This window comes from Musca autumnalis, unplaced genomic scaffold (assembly GCF_047663935.1).
Source record: "Musca autumnalis isolate F117 unplaced genomic scaffold, ASM4766393v1 scaffold_3, whole genome shotgun sequence".
NCBI lineage: Eukaryota > Metazoa > Arthropoda > Insecta > Diptera > Muscidae > Musca > Musca autumnalis.
In genome coordinates this window covers 33,843,943-33,863,942 of record NW_027411866.1, presented here as the reverse complement: position 1 = coordinate 33,863,942, position 20,000 = coordinate 33,843,943, and the positions used below count along the sequence as shown (strand labels likewise).

At 37.1% G+C, this 20,000-nt stretch overlaps 2 protein-coding genes across 3 annotated transcripts in view; one reads left to right on the top strand and one right to left on the bottom strand.

Moving 5' to 3' along the window:
- Nucleotides 1–14,945, bottom strand: part of LOC141399802 (glucose dehydrogenase [FAD, quinone]) — a 59,216-nt gene extending 44,271 nt beyond the window's left edge. Inside the window, exon 1 of the mRNA XM_073979108.1 lies at nt 14,171–14,945. Within this exon, the coding sequence (XP_073835209.1) occupies nt 14,171–14,625 (455 nt within the window). The 5' untranslated portion in view covers nt 14,626–14,945. The remainder of the gene's footprint in view (nt 1–14,170) is intronic.
- The window catches only part of Flo2 (flotillin-2), a 580,663-nt gene that overhangs the window by 248,843 nt on the left and 311,820 nt on the right, over nt 1–20,000 (top strand). The window lies entirely within an intron of this gene.

Below are 20,000 nucleotides of genomic sequence, written 5' to 3'. Positions count from 1 at the left end.
AAAAAGTTCACCAGAATAATGACATTAAAATGTGTTTTATTAACTGTTCTTAGTTCAGTTTCGAGCACCTTAACAAAAGACTTAACACACAAACTGTAGCAATGAATATTTTTTAGACATCGTGGGCTAAATCGAACAATAGAATCTTTGAAAATTCTTTGCCCCGGAAATAGACATTTATTATTATAAATAACAAAAACTAAAATAACTAGAAGTGGGCGGGTCAAATTGTTTCATACTAAACTCTTTTATATTACAGCCTTTTTCACCTAATACATTTTAGGTTAAGCAATAAAAACCGGCATGATTTCTTCATTTACGATAAGCAATATAATATAAACTCTAAAGTCAGTTTCAAAACTTTTAATACTTAAAAAAATTCCCTGACAATACGGTAAAAAGGTTAATTGTCAAAAAATTAAAAAAACATTGGTTTTTTTAAGTATATATAATTGTTATAATATAATTGTTCCACAAACATCCCATAAGGGACAAGGGAGACTTCTCTCATATCAATGAGTGCACCCCGATTCATATTAGCTCAATGATATGGGACCTTCAGTTTATCGCCGAGTCCGAAAGGCGTGTCAAAGACACCACTTTTGTAGAGAAGTTTTAATGGCTGAAAATTTAATATAATGTTCTAAAAATGTTCGCTAATAGGAAAGTTATAAGCCAACATTTTGTTACAACGGAATATCTTCACTATTCCGTTAAATTTTGACAAAAAAGACGAAGAACTCAAAAATTTTTTCCTATAAAACCATTAAAAATAAAATTAGAATATGATTTTTTCTTTCTTCATATTTTCTTCATATTTTTGCAAATAACATGAATACGAGGACTGCACGAAAACTACCTGACCTAAGCAACACCGCGTACTGCCAGGCACCATTTGAATTTTTTTTTGTATATTTTGACAGTTTTTAGCCTAGACTTACTCAGGGCAGTTTGTCGTACGACCATGTTATGTGTTGTTTAGAGTGACTTGAAAAAATCACTTTGCGAAAAAAATGGAATTCACTTGTGAATATTTTCGTCCAAGAATTTTTCACAACTTTTGATGTAGATAATCATCGCAAGAGTGTATCGATCAAATAAAATCATTGTATGTCGATAAAGGACCATCCTATAGGACTACGAAAAACTGGTTTAATGAATTCAACCGTGATCGGCATTCGCCAAAGAACGAAGGCCGTGAATGTCGCCCAAAATCGGTCGTTGTGCCAGAATAAAAATATGCCATGCATGAACGGATAATGCGAGTTCGCCACATCGTGAGATAGAGACGTGTCTGGGAATTTCTTCCACCAAATATCATTTGATATTGCATAAAAACCTGGCAAAAGTGGATTTTTCTCGTTAGATCCAGCAAAATTGGTCAATCGCTCAAAAAAAAGCTCCTGTGAATTGGTTCAAAGAAATTGAGCATAAAATCGATCGCGGTGCTTCAAAGACGTTTATAAGATCGTCACAGACGTCGAATCTAGGATCTTTGCTTAGGAGCCTGAAACAAATCAGGAATCGGGCGTTTGGGTCTTTGAAAGCGAGCCAAATCACATGAAAGTTGTTCATGTAAGAAGTGCTTCGAAGCAAAATGTTACCTGTTTCTTCAGAAAAACTGACTGTGTGGCGACTATACGGCTTGAAAAATATAGGACGGTTAATTCTGAGTGGTACACTATAATTTGTTTGCTTCAAGTCTCCTGAGAAATTCGAACAACGATCAAGAGACATGACAATGTGGCCTCTCACACATCGATTCAAACCAGCGACTGGACAATACGTAGAATTGATGGGTCATCTGCCGTACAGCCCTGACTGGGGATCCAGTGACTTCATTTGATTCCAGCACATCAAGAAAAAAGGCGTAACCAACGATTTTTGTTGCCTGAAGATGCTGTAAAACAGTTCAAAAACCATGTTTTTGAGGTGTCTCAATCGGAGTGTAAAGTATATAAGTCATACTGATGACTGCTTAAGAAAACAATAAAACCGTTTTTGATGGTAAATATTCACGTTTTTATTGTTAGACCAGATATTTATCGTTCAGCCCTAGTATGAGGTGCACAACGGAGTGCAAAAAATTAGTACATTTTAGAATTTTATTTAAATATATAATAATATTATTATTCCACAAACGAGGGACAAGGAGGACTTCCCTCATACCGATTCATATTAGCACAATGATATGGAACCTAGTATTTATCGCAGAGTCGTCTGGCCTGGGAATTGAACCCGGGCATTCAACGTGCAAAGCGGTATGGACACCGCATTGCCCTACGGTGTCACCCTTCCAAGAAATATTACGATGTACAAAGTTTTGATCTATACGGTTACTCCCTTCGAAAGTTATTATGGAAAGCAACCCGACCTACAAACGGACGGACGGATATATAATTTTGGGAAGCGTATTTGTGATCGTGACAAAATATATATACCCTCAATTCAAATTTTTGCACCTAAATCCAGTTTAGGTTTTTCGCAAAAAAGTTCATCATTATACCCTCCACCTAAATCCAGTTTAGACCACTTTTAAGATCGTCTTAAGGTGGTTTTTCGCAAAAAAGTTCGTCATTATACCCTCCACCAAAATATAGAGGGTATAATTAAATTTGTCATTCCGTTTGTAACACATCAAAATATTCATCGTAGACCCTAAAAAGTATATATATTCTTGATCAGGTTAAAATTCTAAGTCGATATAACAACGTCCGTCTGTTGAAATCAAGATACAGCTCGCAATTTTTAATATAGAGCTTTGTAATTTGGTATAAAGTTTCTATCACTCCTAAGATGTAAATGGGCTATATCGGTCCACGTTTTGATATAGCCCCCATAGAACGGTACCACCCGATTATCGGTATTTTGAAGGTTTTAATTTCATTATCACACCGAAATGGCTGAAATTTGATACTTAGTCTTTCCCCTAGAATTTTGTTGGTATGGGTACACGCCTTCATATAGCCCCCATTGAACGGTACCTCCCGACTTTCGGTATTTTGATGGTTATGGCCACAATAATCCATTAAAATGGCTGAAACTTGGTATTTAGTCTTCGTTGGGGATATTCAACTTTCCCCTCTAAAATTTTCGGTATAGGTCCACGCCTTGATATAGCCCCCATAGAACATTACCTCCCGACTTTCGTATTTTGAAAGTGGTGGCCTCAATATTCATCCGAGGTGGGGGGGGCATAAAAATTTTGAAGGTTTTAACTTCATTATCACACCGAAGCGGCTGAAATTTTGTACTTAGCCTTCGTTGTGGATATAAAATTTTCCCCCATACCAATTTGGGTCCATGCCTTCATATAGCCCACCAGAAACGGTACCTCCCGATTTCCGGAATTGTGAAGGTTGTGGCCTCAATATTCCTCCGAAATTGCTGAAATTTGGTATTTAGTTCTCAGTTAGAATAAACCCTTTCCGACTGAATTTCGTTGGTATAGGTCTCCACGTTTCGATAAAGCCCCCATAGAATGGTACCTCTCGATTTTCGTAATTGTGAAAGATGTGACGTCAATATCCCACCGAAATGACTGAAATTTGTTATTTAGTCTTTCATGGGGTTATAAAATGTTCCAGAAAAGAATTATCAGTAAAGGTCCACGTCTTCCTATATCCCCCATAGAAGCGTACCTCTTGATTTACTGTATTTTTTAGGTTTTAACTACATTATCTTACTGAAATATCGGAAATATGGTATTTAATCTTCTTTGAGTCTAAAAACTTTTCGCCAGAAATGTGTCGGTATTTGTCGGTCGACATTGTTTTACGGAATTTGCTGACATTTGATATTAAGTCTTCTTCATAAACGAAAGGAAACTAATTGTTTCATTTTACTTAAATACCACTCGTGGTGGAGGGTATAACAAGTTCGGCCCGGCCGAACTTAAAGCCGTTCTTAATTGTTTTATTTAATTATGACTCACATTTTCTGAGTATTTTCACTGATGTAGGTTGCACGAGATAGGTCAGCCCGGATTCATATAATTTCAATGTCTTATGTCTTCCCACTTTTTTCTTCTCTTATTAAATACTATTTCCAATTATTTTCTCTTTTTAATCATTTCTTTCACCATAACAGAAAACACATATAATTACAATTCTAGAACAGGATTGAGATGCCAAGACGAATGCGCTCACACGGATTCCAACATCGTGTCAAACATAACATGTAAAAGTAATTTAGACATACAATATAAGTCAATGTTTCTAAAACAAAAGACTTAATACCAAGAAAGTGAAAAGCAATAATTGTATTCTAACGGATAGTCCACATTGCCATCACCATTATTGGTTTTACGTTACCACAAACAAAAGACTTAAGAAACAAACTTGTTAAAAAAGAAAAAATATATAGGAGGCAATTATTGTCAGTGGGGAAGGAGGGAGGGAATGGCTAGTTATAATCATCATCACCACCATTATTGGTTTTATGTTACAACCAACAAAAGACTTAAGAAACAAAATTACTATTAAATAAAACAACATACATGGGCTGTGGTAAAAGTCAAAGGGGAAGAGGAAGTAGGCATGCCATTGAAACCACCAGATTTATAGGCCATACCAAAAGAAAATGGAAAATTCTTATGGAATTACTTTTAATAGAACGGATTTTCAAAGTTTAGTTTTAGATATTCTTTTAAACATTCATTCATTCATTTTCTGAAAATGAATGGAAATATATTTAGGACCAGGTTGATGGTATACTAATTTGATGACCTTTGTTATTTGCCTTTCAAATGTTTACTATTTGCTGTTTACATTTAGTTTTGTAAAGTCAGCATTATTTTCGTATTTCATTCATTGAATGTTTATGAATTGGCCAAACATATTTTACTCATAAAAAAACAAACGTTTACTTATTTGTGTTGAAAGTTTGCCAGGTTTCACTTTGGCCAAAGGCCTATACGGGCAATTAATTTTTGCTGCAACTACTGTTTGTAAATATTACAAAGTTGTTAAATACAGTGGAACATTGTTCGATGTCATTGCAATTGCAGTGGAAAGAGTTGATCACAAAGACAGTCAGGAAATGATAAGTTGCATAAAAAGGTAAAGTATGACCCCTTTTATGCATCTTCTCGTTTCAAACCAAAAAATCACACTTTGCGGTAACACTTTTTTTAGATTCCACTGTATATGTTATGTGCGTAGAGTGCTTAATATCAAAATCCCATCTCATAATACTGAACATAAAATATTGATTTATTCATAAATTTGTTTACTACACAAATGTCAAAACAGTACTGACATTAGGGACCAATCGCAAAATTTATAACACTTTTTGATAGGAAGTTTACTTTTGGGCCACCTTGTATAAAAATAAAACAATGAAAAAAAATTTCAATGCATTCATTCGAGGAAGATAAACACAAAACTGAAATACTAATATAAAAGAAAGAAATTTGTTTATATTTACTTTTTTATGGGCCCTTAAAAAATAAATATTTTAATAACATATTTAATCACATTAAACAATAAAGATGTATTTTATTTAAATATTTTTTATTATTGTTTAATACACTATACTGATGATATCAAATATCAAAAGCTTTAAATAAATGAATCATAACATCCAAAGAAAACTACAAACTTCTTTTGTGGTATTTGTTTTATTTTGCTACAATGTTATCTTTTATAACAAGTTTGTTCCTTGAATCTTTTGTTTTTTGCTTTTTGTGTTTTTTTTTTGCCACTCATTATCGCCTCATCAGTGTCTAAGGTCAGTTTTATCCAAACAACAACCATAAATCATTCCGCTTTTGGTTTTCGCCGGTTTTGCCTCACAAACGACGTCTGCCTTCTGTATGACATTAAATTTGGTGATGATTTTAATAAGTTTTGAATGAATTCATTAAGTTAAATAATTTGCATTAATGTGTGGGGAGGAATTTTTGCGTCACAGGCAGGTGTGAAGATATTCGATATAAAAAAGAACACTATTGAATTTAGTTTCTTATGAATAAAAAAAATTCAAAATTTCTGCATATGTTATGCAAATATTTTGAGAGCAATAATAGGCATAAAAAATCGAAATTTTACAGACATACAGCAAAATATCGATATGTTAAGACGGGAAAACCCATACGAGTTTTTAATCAAATATTTCTTGACAATGACGTAGGGGATGGAAGATACCAAGCAACGGTCCTGACCGGTTTTAACATGGCAAAGCCCAGGATTTATCTTGGTCCCTCTTTCATCCCAAGTGGACACTGACCTCCCCGTGGTGTCACCTGCCTTTAACACCCGTTAAAAGTAGTGAGCTAACATGTGCCGCGCGTTCACCCATAAGAACGTTAAAAACTTGAGTTTGGGCGTCGGGTTAGTAACCCTTCCCTAGAAAAAACAGCCTACTATGAAAAAACGAAAGAAAAGGAAAACAAACCCCTCTAAAGTTGACGAACCCTGCAAACGTTTTAAGGACCATGATCTGCGAATCTGCACCTGGAATGTTCGCACTCTTTATAGGGAAGGTGCAGTCTTCGCATTGGCAGACGTACTTGAAAAGTACAAGACCGATATTACTGCCATACAGGAAATACGATGGATTGGGAAAGGCGTCACAACAACACCTAAAGGTGACGCACTGTATTATAGCTGCCACGACGTAAAGCATGAGTTTGGTTGTGGATTCGTAGTTAGTCGGAGACTAAAACATCTGGTATCCAGCTTCACCCCAGTGAATGAAAGACTTGCTGCAATTCGAATAAAAGCAAAATTCTTCAACATCAGCTTTATTTGCGCTCATGCTCCCACTGAAGAAAAGGACGAACAGACCAAAGATATATTTTACGAGCGCTTAGAAGAAACATATGACCGTTGCCCTGCCCATGACATTAAAATCATTCTAGGCGATTTTAATGCCAAAATTGGAAAGGAGAATATCTTTGGCCCAACAGTCGGGAAATTCAGTCTCCACAGTGAAACATCTGACAATGGTATGAGGCTGATAGACTTTGCAGTTGCAAAAAACATGGTAGTAAGCAGTACCAGATTTAATCATCTCGATATTCATAAGGGCACCTGGCTGTCTCCAGATCAGAAAACAAGAAACCAAATTGATCATGTTGTGATAGATGGAAGACATTCATCGAGCGTGTTTGTTGTTTCGGACCACTACCTTGTTGCAGCAAAGGTATGCACCCGCTTAAACGTAGCAAACAAAGTACGAACATACACAACACGAAAGTTAGACATCGGTAAGCTGCAATCACAACAGATAGCCACAGCATATTCCACTCAACTAGCCCAATTGCTTAATCAAAGCACTCCTCATCCCGATAACATATCAGCACAATGGCAAAGCATTACCCACTCCATGCAAACAGCCGCAAAATCCATACTTGGATACCAGAGACCTCCACCAAGGAATCCATGGTATGATGAGGAGTGTCGTGCTGCCACCGAAGAGAAAAACACGACATATAAGGCTACTTTACAATCGGTAGCAACGCGTAGCGCACGAGAGAGATACAGGGAGAAAAGGAGAGAGGAGAAACGTCTTTTCCGCAGGAAAAAGAGAGAGATGGAAAAGCGGGAGTGTGAAAAAATCGAGTTGTACAGGAGCCAGAATGAAGTCCGAAAATTCTACCAAAGAGTCAAGCATCAAACTGATGGCTTTGGTACAGGCACATCCTCCTGAAGAGACCAGCAATGTAATTTGGTAACTGATACAGATAGTGTACTCAGGATATGGAAAGAACATTTTTCAAATCTGTTGGTATCCAATAGCAGCGAAGACGATGAAGATACCACAGTCCCAATCCCAGAAGATGGTATTGAATGTATACCGCTCAGCCAAGATGAGGTAAAGACAGCAATAAATCGGCTGAAGAATAATAAGGCAGCAGGGGCCGATGGCTTACCAGCCGAGCTGTTCAAAACCGGAGGCGACACGCTGATAAGGTGTATTCATCAGCATGTTAGCACCATCTGGCAGGAAGAACGAGTACCTGACGATTGGAACCTGAGTATCCTGTGCCCCGTCCACAAGAAAGGAGATAAGACTGTATGCTCTAATTATAGGGGCATAAGTCTACTCCCTATTGCATACAAGATCGTGTCAGGGATATGTGCGAACGACTAAAGCCAATGGTCAACGTGATAATTGGACCATACCAATGCTGCTTTAGACCTGGTAAGTCCACCATTGACCAGATATTTACCCTGCGGCAAATCCTGGAGATGACCCAAGAGATGCAGATCGACACCTACCACCTTTTTGTCGATTATAAAGCAGCCTTCGACAGCCTGCTGAGTTCAAAGGTAGTCCAATCCATGTTTGAATTTGGTATTCCCGCAAAGCTCATCCGGCTTTGTAAAATGACTTTAACTGACACGAGGTCCTCAGTTAAAATAGGAAAGAACCTCTCCGAAGAGTTTGGTACCAAAAGAGGTTTCAGACAAGGAGTGTGACCTCTTCAACATCCTGCTAGAAAAAGTTATACGAGAGGCAAACGTCAAAAGAAATGGCACAATTTACACCAATAGCCACATGTTACTTGCTTATGCTGATGATATAGACATCATGGGCCGATCAGTAAAAGAAGTAACTGATACCTTTATAAAGGTCGAAGGAGAATCTGCTAAAGTGGGTCTGGCGGCAAACGGGGAGAAGTCCAAGTTGATGGTGTCGACGCGCAATGCATCCATTGAGATCGAACCGACTGTGGATGTTGGTTCCTATAATATTGAGGTAGTACCCGCTAAAAAGGCGTATGAATACATGCCACATGGCGGTGCACGCAGAATTGGCAGGCCAAGGAATAGATGGCGCAAACAAGTGGATGATGAGATGAAAAGGCGCGGTATTCCAGAGTGCAAAGCAACAAATAGAGAGGAATGGAGATCTCTTCTTAGTTCGGCCTATAGAACAAATGTTCTGTAATGGGCCAGCTAAGTAAGTAAGTATAACAGTAAGTATTTACGGTTGTAAGTATTTACAGTTATACTATAAAATGATAATGCATTTGATGTATTTTGTTTATATTTACAAATTCGTGATTTTTGATTGTTTGGAGGAGTATAACAGTTTTTTAGTAACTGCTATACAGTCAAAAATGACTGCTATTTATTAATAATCAAATTTGTAATTTGTAAATTTGTATTTGAAGACATGTGGCAGTGGTATAACAGTTTCAGCTAACTGTTATATAATACAAAATAATGCTATTTTTCAAATCATATCAGATATGATTTTAGTTTCTTGAAATTTTACAAGGTTTTATCATTGTTGATTTTTTTAGTGTAGTATAACTGCTCACGGTATCTGTTATACAATAAAAACTAACTGTTATACGGCCAAGACTTCTTGAAATTTTTGAAATTTTGTACAATTAATCAGTTATCAAAACATATTACAGTAATATAACACTATGAACTAATTGTTATATAAGACAAAACAATAATATCGCCCATTTACTCAGAGAGTGCCATAATTAAAAAAATGCAATTTCTGAGTTACCAACATCTATTTTTTCTATGACTTCTACTTTATCTTGTGTTAAAATTTCATGTTGATATCTCTAAAATTCAACAAGTTACAGCTAATTACTAAGAGTTTGACATAAACCAACACCAAAATTTTTTTTGAGTTTATAAAGCACTAAAACACTTCAAATCATGTTTGATCTTGCACATAAATTTAGCATTAATATCTGGCTAGGTCTTTACAAAAAATTACCCAAGTAGTTATTTTAATTTGTGTGTAATAATTTTTTTTTAATTGAGGAGTAGAATTTCAATCGGTAACTTAAAATGCTTTTTTGTCGGAACTATATTTATTGGGATGAGTCACTCTTTGAGTAAATGAGCGATATGTTTTATAGACACTTGATATAAATCAATGGAAATTTTATAGACAATGTAAATCAATGGAAACCCAAAGAGCCGATTTACTGCGAATTCGGTTGGAAAACATGTTCAAAATCTGCAAAATATCTCAAATATTTATTTATAATATTCCAAAATATTTGAAACCCCCTTGAAACTAAAACACTTTTTCTTATTAATAATAAGGCAAACATCTCACACATCCATGGATGCAGCCTATTATTTGCAATATTTTTCAACTCCATTATATGGACCTGATTTTTATCTCCCGGCAAATGTGTCTTACATACTACGATACCCAGAAGAAGTAAACCAACGTTTAGCTCAGGAATTAGCTATCGTAAAAAATGTATGTATATATGATCTTGCCTGAAATTAACCACAACAGCACGAGGACACCATTTATTGGTAGAAGAATTTATATAAAATAGCAATTCCGAATTCAGAAGTGAATTCTTGGAAAATTCAAAGAAAAATTTATATTTTGTGACAGAAATCTGTCCGAATTTGGAAAAAAAAAATTGTGCAAAATTTGGACGAAATTTTAGATGTTATGAAGAAAATCGGACCGAATTCGAAAAGAAATTCTAGGAAAATTCGAACAAAATTTTAGATTTTCTGAAAAAATCGGAAAAAAATTCTTGGACACTGACGCGTTTGATATTGACACAACACCGAACAAACCCCACTCAGAGACAATTTTCTTTTATGGAAGATTTTAATTTCAAACTTTCTATTGATTTTCCCTGTTGTTATCATTTTCTGATTAATATTAGAACAATGTGCACGACTATTTTGAAGCTATCAACACTTGAATAATTATATGTTGCATTTATATTTAAAAAATTAAATACTGTAAATGCGAATTTTATCACTAGTCGCTTAGTTTTTCGACAACAACCGAACAAAAAACGCTTAGAAATCGGGACGAATTCGGAACGAATATTCTTCAGAAAATGTGCAGTAGATTAAAAAAAGAAAACTTTAGAAAATCGGTACAATTAAAATAAAAAGAAAACATTAGAGAAATCGGCAAATTTCTAAAAAAGTATTTAGAAAATTTCAGAAAAAATCGGAAATCAGAGCCATAGGAAAAAATTATTAGCTGAGAAGTTAAATCTTTATGTATAGAGAAGTTTTACGTTCATTTAATGACTTATAAATGCATCATTCATTTTAAGCACAATTTGAACAAACTGTTATACACAAAATTGAACAAACCTTCCAGTAAAACTGTCTTGAGAAAGCGGTCAGGGGAATGTCATATTCATATCCATACATTGACTTAATAACAAATTTCTGTAAATACTCTCCGAACAAATCCATTCTCTATGTCAAAAATCATGTAGAAGACTTTTTGAGAAGAAGTAATGTAAAAACTACCTACACTTCAAGTCTCTGCTCTTCAACTGCTCAACGAAGTTAAAAATGTGACGCTATTATCCTAGGAAAACTGCCACCAGCCCCATCAAATTTATTCCCAGACATTGAGCCCATAACATTTTGTACCTTCAAAATTTGAATTGAAAACAATGTGTTGTCATGCAAAATATAGATAAAGAGTTTGGATTCAACGGCAGCGGGTTCTTTGCCCCCGATTAACCCGAAACCAAAAGCGCCTATATTCCGACAAGGGATGACCTTGTTTAGAATACAGAAACACTGTCAACTATTTGTGTAACACAAAGAGATATCGTCTGCAAATAATTTCGAGTGGTTGATGTCTTGGTTAAATCTTATTTCAATAATATTTTATTCCATTATGAAGGACCAAAAGTATTCGGAATTTTGGTTAATAAAATATTTTTCGACACCATCCCTTGTGTAAAATATAGAAGCACTATCAACTACAAACGCAATGTGGTAACAACAATGCAGTGGTTAATGTCTTTACTAATTCAGGTGTTATTATTTGTACCGCTAGATGATGTTGCTTTAAACTAAAAATTAGAACCATTATAGTTCACAAGAAATCTTAATAACCGATTTGCGTGTTTTAGACAAACATGTCTAAATCTTTAACCAAAATGTGGTTAACAAAATATTTTTTTCGACCTCATCCTATGTTTAGTACGAGTCTGAACGCAGTCAAGCCATCCACCATACCCGCAATGTGACAATGCGCGTGAAATTGTGCAGCGGTTATTATCTTGGCTATTTCTTGTGTTATTATTTGTCCTACTAAATGGTTTTTGTCTTAAACTACAAGTTAGAACCATTGTAGTTCACAATAAATCTTAATAACAACTGGACTTGTTTAGACAATTTTGTCTTAGTCTATAACCCACGATCTCCTGCGGCGGTACCATATGGTACCACTTGTAAAGCTTTAACAACAAATCCACAAACTTTATGTTATTATTAGTATTTTTATTTATGTTAATATTAATATTTTTCTAACTGTAAAGGAATCCCGCTGTCGATTTATTTTTATGTATCGATCATTCGAGTTCCACTTCATACCCTAAAAGCACGATATATTGAAAATTTAAAACTTTTTTCTAAAATCGTCCGCAGGGATTGGTTTAAGGTCAAGCAGGAGGAATTTGGTTAATAACGTTTCATCAACCGCATCCCATGTTTTGTGAGAGTATAAATGCAGCGACAAGACAACGCATGCAATTGTGCAGTGGTTATTGTCTTCGGACTTTATCCGCTTCCTAAAGTTTTTATTTGGAAGTCATTCCTTGTTTAGTAGGAGTCTGAATACAGATGCGCTTACCACTATTATCGCAAAGCGACAATTTACGCATGCAGTTTTTCAGAGGTTAATGTCTTGTGTTGTTGTTTTCCCGTTAGATGTCGTTACCTCAGACTAAATATTAGAAGCATTGAAGTTGACAAAATTACGACTACGGTTATTAGATTATTTGCCGTAATATTTCTAAAAGTCATATTCGAATATTGACAATGCGAAAACCGGCTAATCGATTATTCTTAATCGTCTTTCGAAAGACGGATTCAACTATTATTCGTAGTCGACCATTAGCCGTACTCTGTAATTATTCGTAGTCGACTATTAATCGTGGTCGACTATTAGTCGTAGTTGACTATTGGGTGTGCTAAAACCGCGTAATCGGCGATACTTTTTTATACATATATATCCCATCTGGGATGTTTGTGGGACAATTATTATTATGTATATCGCATCAAAGAAAATGGTCGATTATAATCGGTTTTCGGTGGTTAACGAATAATCGAAAGTAGAACATTCTCAAATAATCGAATAACCGAAAATCGAGTTTAAGTTTTTCGGGAAAACAGAATAATCAAAAACCCGATTATTGTATTTCACTGCGTATCCCAAATCTCGACTATATATAAAGACTTCTTCAGCTCGTCTATAAAGACTCCCTATATATCGTTTATAAAGACTCCCTTAAGCTCGTCTATAAAACTCCCTTTAGATCGTATATAAAGACTCCCTTAAGCTCGTCTATAAACTCACTTCAGCTCGTCTATAAAGCCTTCCTTCAGCGCGTCTTTAAATATCCCTTTTAACTCTTCTATAAAAACATCTTCCGCTTGCCTAAAAAGATTCGCAGGTTATTGCATCGTGGTCGTGTCTTTACTAGTTCTTGTGGTATAATTTGTCCGATAGATGGCGCTGCTTTAAACTTTATAAGTGTAACTGCAATCTGAATTTAGCAGAGGATCCTTATGTTTTCCATATTTTTTTAATTCTTAATTTAGGAAATAAATGTTATAGAAGTTTCAAACCCATCAAAAGCATTTGTTGAGCTTCGTCACGCTTAGTTTAAAACTTGTACAGTATAATACGAATTATCAGTAAGGCAGTGCTAAAAATTCTGGATATATCATGCTTCTTTGGGGATATCTCAGTTTGATCTCACGTGGTTTGAATATTTTGTGTCTGAAGTCGGAATAAGTAAGTCGACTTTGGATTAATGGATTAGTCTACTTTTTGTATTGAAAAGTCAAAATATCAAAGTGGAGATAATCACAGAGCCGAATTTCCATGGTCTATTTTCTTTAAGATTTTTTATAGGACATGTTTTGAATGACGACCTCTGAAGGCAACAATATTTTTTGAAGAAGTCCTAAAGTCCCTCACTTATTGTCGACATTGAATTGGCGGGAACAATCGAAAATTTGACTTTTTTGTTAAAGGCAAAAATATAAAAGTCATGTTTTGCATTCGATTGCTAATCAGAACACCGTGCAATACATAGCAAACATGAGAAATTAAAAAAAAAAAAACGGTGATATGAAGTTCTACTGCTCTTTTACAAATTAGTTTCTGAATGTCTAACTTATGTAGGCACATAATTTCTGTGACATTTTTGAATTCCTTTTCTCTAACTCACCTATATTTCCAATCCATTTTGCTTTTGTGCAAATACAGCGACAGTAGCGGTACATCCGATATTTCCGTTTCATGGCCACCGGCTTCCAGCAACAGCACCTTCCAATGAGGTATTTCTGATAGCCTAGATGCTAAGACCGAACCCGCTGAACCGCCACCAATAACTATGAAATCATATACCCGATCAACTTCTTTAACATTAAACGGACGATTTTCCGGGTCGAATAAATCGTAATTGTAATAGGCAATGGCGGCTATCAGAAATGGGATAATTGTTAATTTACCCACACCAATAATGGCAGTGGCCAATTTTATTGCACCAGCAATGGCCAGGCTGAGTTTGGAAGCTCCCACAGCCAGGCCAGCTGAGGCGGCAACCGTTGAGGCAGAACTGGCCTTAAACAGCAGACCAGCAACGGAGGAGGCAGCGGCTCCCAGGGCAGGAACCACAACCATTTTGTAGGGGAGTTATTTTACAATATTCTTTCAAGGGGGGAAAGGGGAATTTTGTTAGGGTTTTTTTCTTTGTTGTTGATAATTATCACTAATTTTGCAAAATTTTAAAATTTTTTAACACGTTTCCTTTTTTTTGAAAATATTTTGAAACTTTATTGCATTTTGTATTTTTTTTCTTATTTCTTTGCAATTCGTTTAACTTCCATTGCGATTTGGGTTATTAACAAATTCAATAATCACTTTTTTCTTTTTTTCTTCTTTTTTTTTTGTATAAAAAGCTCTTATCCACCCAACAGCAACAACAAAATGTGTTAACACCGTTTTAATGTAAGCATGCGCATGCTCACACCCGTTCTGTTTAAAAGTTTGTCGACAACTGAGTGGGTTTTAGTTGGATTGTCGTTGATTTTCAAACAAATTGACTCAAAATCCAAACCAACTGCCTCCATCTGAAAACATTACGGCTCAATGATATTTTAAATTTGCTTAGACTATGTGGTTGGCCCAACAACATCATATCACAAGTTAGTATGTGGCATGTTATTTAAGCCATGTTATTGGAGAGCTCTTGAGTGCTGTCCATAGCCATGCTGCGTTATGCTCTCTTGAATGTTAAAACAAAAACAAATTTAATGCCTTGGCATTAAATTTGAGAGCTGTTTATGTTGATGTTTGTTTTTTTCTTCTTCGTTTTCCTTGTGTTTACCCTCAACTGATAAGCTAAGGAAAATCAATAAAAATTTATCTTCTCCGGTGTACTTGGGGGTTTCCCATATAATGTGTGTGTCTCCTCTACTCTTATTCCTTGGACTTTTGTTTTGGGTTTCGTTAATTATTTTTTGCCATTACCACATTTTATTTAGTTTTGCTGTTGACGTGCCAATTTTAACGTCTAAAATATTCACAATATTCCCGCATCTTTACTGTTTTGATTTGTTTTGCTTCCTTGTTTTTATTTTTTGTAATCTGCGCCGCCATACATTTCCGTTGACATTAGTAATGGATTGAAAACTAAAGCTATGAGGCACCAAAGTCGTAGAGTGTTAGTCCATGGGCCATAGGAAGAGTAAAGACTGTTCTGGTTCTTCTGTTCCCAGATTCAAAGAACCTGCAATCTGTTTGGCTGCTTCCATAAGGAAACAAGAGGCAATTGAGAGGGTTTAGCAGTGTGTCGTTTGATTTTACGGCTGTATCGCCCGGATCTTAATTGGGCTAAAACTTCCAAGTACCGCATTCGTGTGGCTCCTTGATCTTGAGATTCTCATTTGTACCTTCGGACCTTACTCTATAGATCATGAGGATCACTGCTGGGTGGATGCATAAAGATGGTCTGCTCGAGTCATAATGAGGCATCCTGTTGCAGTTCTCAGGCCGGCATTTTGGCAGGATTAAATATTCTTCCATTGCTTAGCGCTAACAGACTGATCTACTGCTTTATAAGAGGTCAACAAGGTTTCTTTGTCAACACCCCAAGCGACTTGAGAACTTTGTTCCTACTTCTGAACTTGTGGGTTGCGCGGATGACTTCAGCATGCAACTTACTTACTTACTTTGCTGGCCCATTACAGAACATTTGTTCCATAGACCGAACTAAGAAAAGATCTCCAATTATCTCTGTTTCGTGCTTCGCTTTTTGGAATACCGCGCCTTGTCCACTTGTTTGCGCCATCTTTTCTTTGGCCTGCCAATTCTGCGTGCACCGCCATGTGGCTCGAATTTATACGCCTTTTTAGCGGGTTCATTATCGCTCATTCTTATTATATGGCCTAGCCAACGCAATCGCTGCATCTCGATACGTTTAACTATATTGATGTCGTTGTATAGCAGATACAGCTCGTGGTTCATACGACGTCGATATTCACCGTCAACGCAGATCGGTCCGTAGATCTTTCGAAGAATTTTTCTCTCAAACACGCCAAGCACTGCCTTATCTGCTTCCGCAAGTACCCAGGCTTCGGAACCATACATCAGCACGGGTAGTATCAGTGTTTTGTAAAGCGTTATTTTTGTTTGACAAGTTGTGGCTTTGTTTTTAAAGTGCTTACTTAAGCCAAAGTAGCATCTGTTGGCCCATACAATTCTTCTTTTTATTTCACAACTGATGTCGTTTGATGTGCTTACGGGGCGGTGCCGAGGTATACGAAGTCTTTTACTACCTCAAAATTATAGGAACCAACTTCAACAGTTGGTCCGATCTCAATGGACGCATTGCGCGTCGACACCATCAGCTTGGTCTTCTCGCCGTTTACCGCCAGACCCACTTTAGCAGATTCTCCTTCGACCTTCATAAGGTATCGGTTACTTCTTATACTGATCGTCCCATGATGTCTATATCATCAGCATAAGCAAGTAACATGTGGCTGTTGGTGTAGATTGTGCCACTTCTTTTTTACGTTTGCTTCTCGTATAACCTTTTCTAGCAGAATGTTGAAAAGATCACACGAAAGGCTGTCTCCTTGCCTGAAACCTCTTTTGGTACAAAACTCTTCGGAGAGGTTCTTTCCTATTTTACTGAAGATCTTGTGTCAGCTAGAGTCATTTTACAAAGCCAAATGAGCTTTGCGGGGATACCAAATTCAGACATTGCTTCGAATACCTTTGAACGTAGCGGGTTGTCGAAGGCTGCTTTATAATCGACAAAAAGGTGGTAGGTGTCGATCTGCTTCTCTTGGGTCTTCTCCAGGATTTGCCGCAGGGTAAATATCTGGTCAATGGTGGACTTGCCAGGTCTAAAGCCGCATTGGTATGGTCCAATTATTTCGTTGACCATGGGCTTTAGTCGTTCGCACAATATCCCTGACATTAACTTGTAGGCGATAGGGAGAAGACTTATGCACCTATAGTTGTAGCATAAAGTCTTATCTCCTTTCTTATGGACGGGACACAGGATGCTCAGGTTCCAATCGTCGGGTACGCGTTTTTCCTGCCAGATGGAGCAAACTAGCTGATGCATACACCTTATCAGCGTGTCGCCTCCGGTTTTAAACAGCTCGGCTGGTAGGCCATCTTCTCCTGCTGCCTTATTATTCTTCAGCCGGTTTATTGCTGTCTTTACCTCATCTTGGCCGGATGGTATACATTCAATAACATCTTGTGGGATTGGATCTGTGGTATCTTCGTCGTCTTCGCTGCTATTGGATACCAACAGTTTTGAAAAATGTTCTTTCCATATCCTGAGTACACTATCTGTATCAGTTACCAAATTACCTTGCTGGTCTCTACAGGAGGATGTGCCTGTACCAAAGCCATCAGTTTGACGTTTTACTCTTTGGTAGAATTTTCGTACTTCAATCTGTCTCCTGTACATCTCGATTTGTTAACACTCCCGCTTTTCCATCTCTCTCTTTTTCCTGCGGAAAAGACGTTTCTCCTCTCTCCTTTTCTCCCTGTATCTCTCTCGTGCGCTACGCGTTGCTACGGATTGTAAAGTAGCCTTATATGCCGCATTTTTCTCTTCGGTGGCAGCACGACACTCCTCATCATACCATGGATTCCTTGGTGGAGGTCTCTGGTATCCAAGTATGGATTTTGCGGCTGTTTGCATGGAGTGGGCAATGCTTTGCCATTGCGCTGATATGTTATCGGGATGAGGAGTGCTTTGATTAAGCAATTGCACTAGTTGAGTGGAATATGCTGTGGCTATCTGTTGTGATTGCAGCTTACCGATGTCTAACTTTCGTGTTGTGTCTGTTCGTACTTTGTTTGCTACGTTTAAGCGGGTGCGTACCTTTGCTGCAACAAGGTAGTGGTCCGTACATCCAACACACTTGATGCATGTCTTCCATCTATCACAACGTGATCAATTTGATTTCTTGTTTTCTGATCTGGAGACAGCCAGCTGCCCTTATGAATAGCGAGATGATTAAATCTGGTACTGCTAACTACCATGTTTTTTGCAGCTGCAAAGTCTATCAGCCTCATACCATTGTCAGATGTTTAACTGTGTAGGTTGAATTTCCCGACTGTTGTGCCAAAGATATTCTCCTTTCCAATTTTGGCATTAAAATCGCCTAGCATGATTTAATGTCATGGGCAGGGCGACGGTCATAAGTTTCTTCTAAGCGCTCGTAAAATATATCGTTGGTCTGTTCGTCCTTCTCTTCAGTGGGAGCATGAGCGCAAATAAAACTGATGTTGAAGATTTTAGCTTTTATTCGAATTGCAGCAAGTCTTTCATTCACTGGGGTGAAGCTTGATACCAGATGTTTTAGCCTCTGACTAACTACGAATCCGCAAACAAACTCATGCTTTACGTCATGGCAGCTATAATACAGTGCGTCACCTTTAGGTGTTGTTTTGACGCCTTTCCCAATCCATCGTATTTCCTGTATGGCAGTTAAATCGGCTTTGTACTTTTCAAGTACGTCTGCCAATGCGAAGACTGCACCGTCTCTATAAAGAGTGCGAACATTCCAGGTGCAGATTCGCAGATCATGGTCCTTAAAACGTTTGCGGGGTTCGTCAACTTTAGAGGGGTTTGTTTTTCGTTTCTTTCGTTTTTTCATAGTAGGCTGCTTTTTCTAGGGGAGGGTTACTAACCCGACGCCCAAACCCAAGTTTTTAACGTTCTTATGGGTAAACGCGCGACACATGTTAGCTCACTACCTTTAACGGGTGTTAAATGCAGTTCCCCAGGTGACACCACGGGGAGGTCAGTGTCCACTTGAGATGAAAGAGGGACCAAGATAAATGCTAGGCTTTGCCATGTTAAAACCGGTCAGCACCGTTCCTTGGTATCTTCTATCCCCTACGTCACCCATTAGAAGATTTTAGACTAAAAACTGTGAAGTGTTTTTACGGTTTTGCCTACATCTTAGAAGATTTTAGATTAATCAAATAGGAAATGTTGGCAAAACCCTAAAAACACTTCACAGTTTTTATGGTATCCATTTATGATGGCTTCGAACATACCTCTCCAATCCCTTAATTTGCACCAAAACTGTGTTCCGTTATATTGATTGATTTGTAAACATTCGAAAAATATTAAAATGCTTCCCTGAATTAATCTCCGTTTTGGCGATCTTGCCCCTATGTGCGACGGTAGCTTTACGACACTCCTGATCGTGCCATGGATATTTTATGTGTTGATTTTTGTTTTTCAAAATCTATTTGCCAATTTTCTCAAAATTCCCTGCTCCTCCCTCGAATTATTATTAAATACCCCAATGTTTGCGTGTGAAAGATGATTATCTGTTGATGTTGTCGAAGCAAATGTCTTCATAATAATTTGTAATGTTTTGCTTCCGAAATAGATTTGCGTGTTGGGCTACATCGGTACGCAAGGAGACGCCAGACTACAAATTTCAGTCGACACATTAAAAGCTGAATGAATTTCAATTTATTTTCACCATTAAACCTGACGTTACTTTGCGACA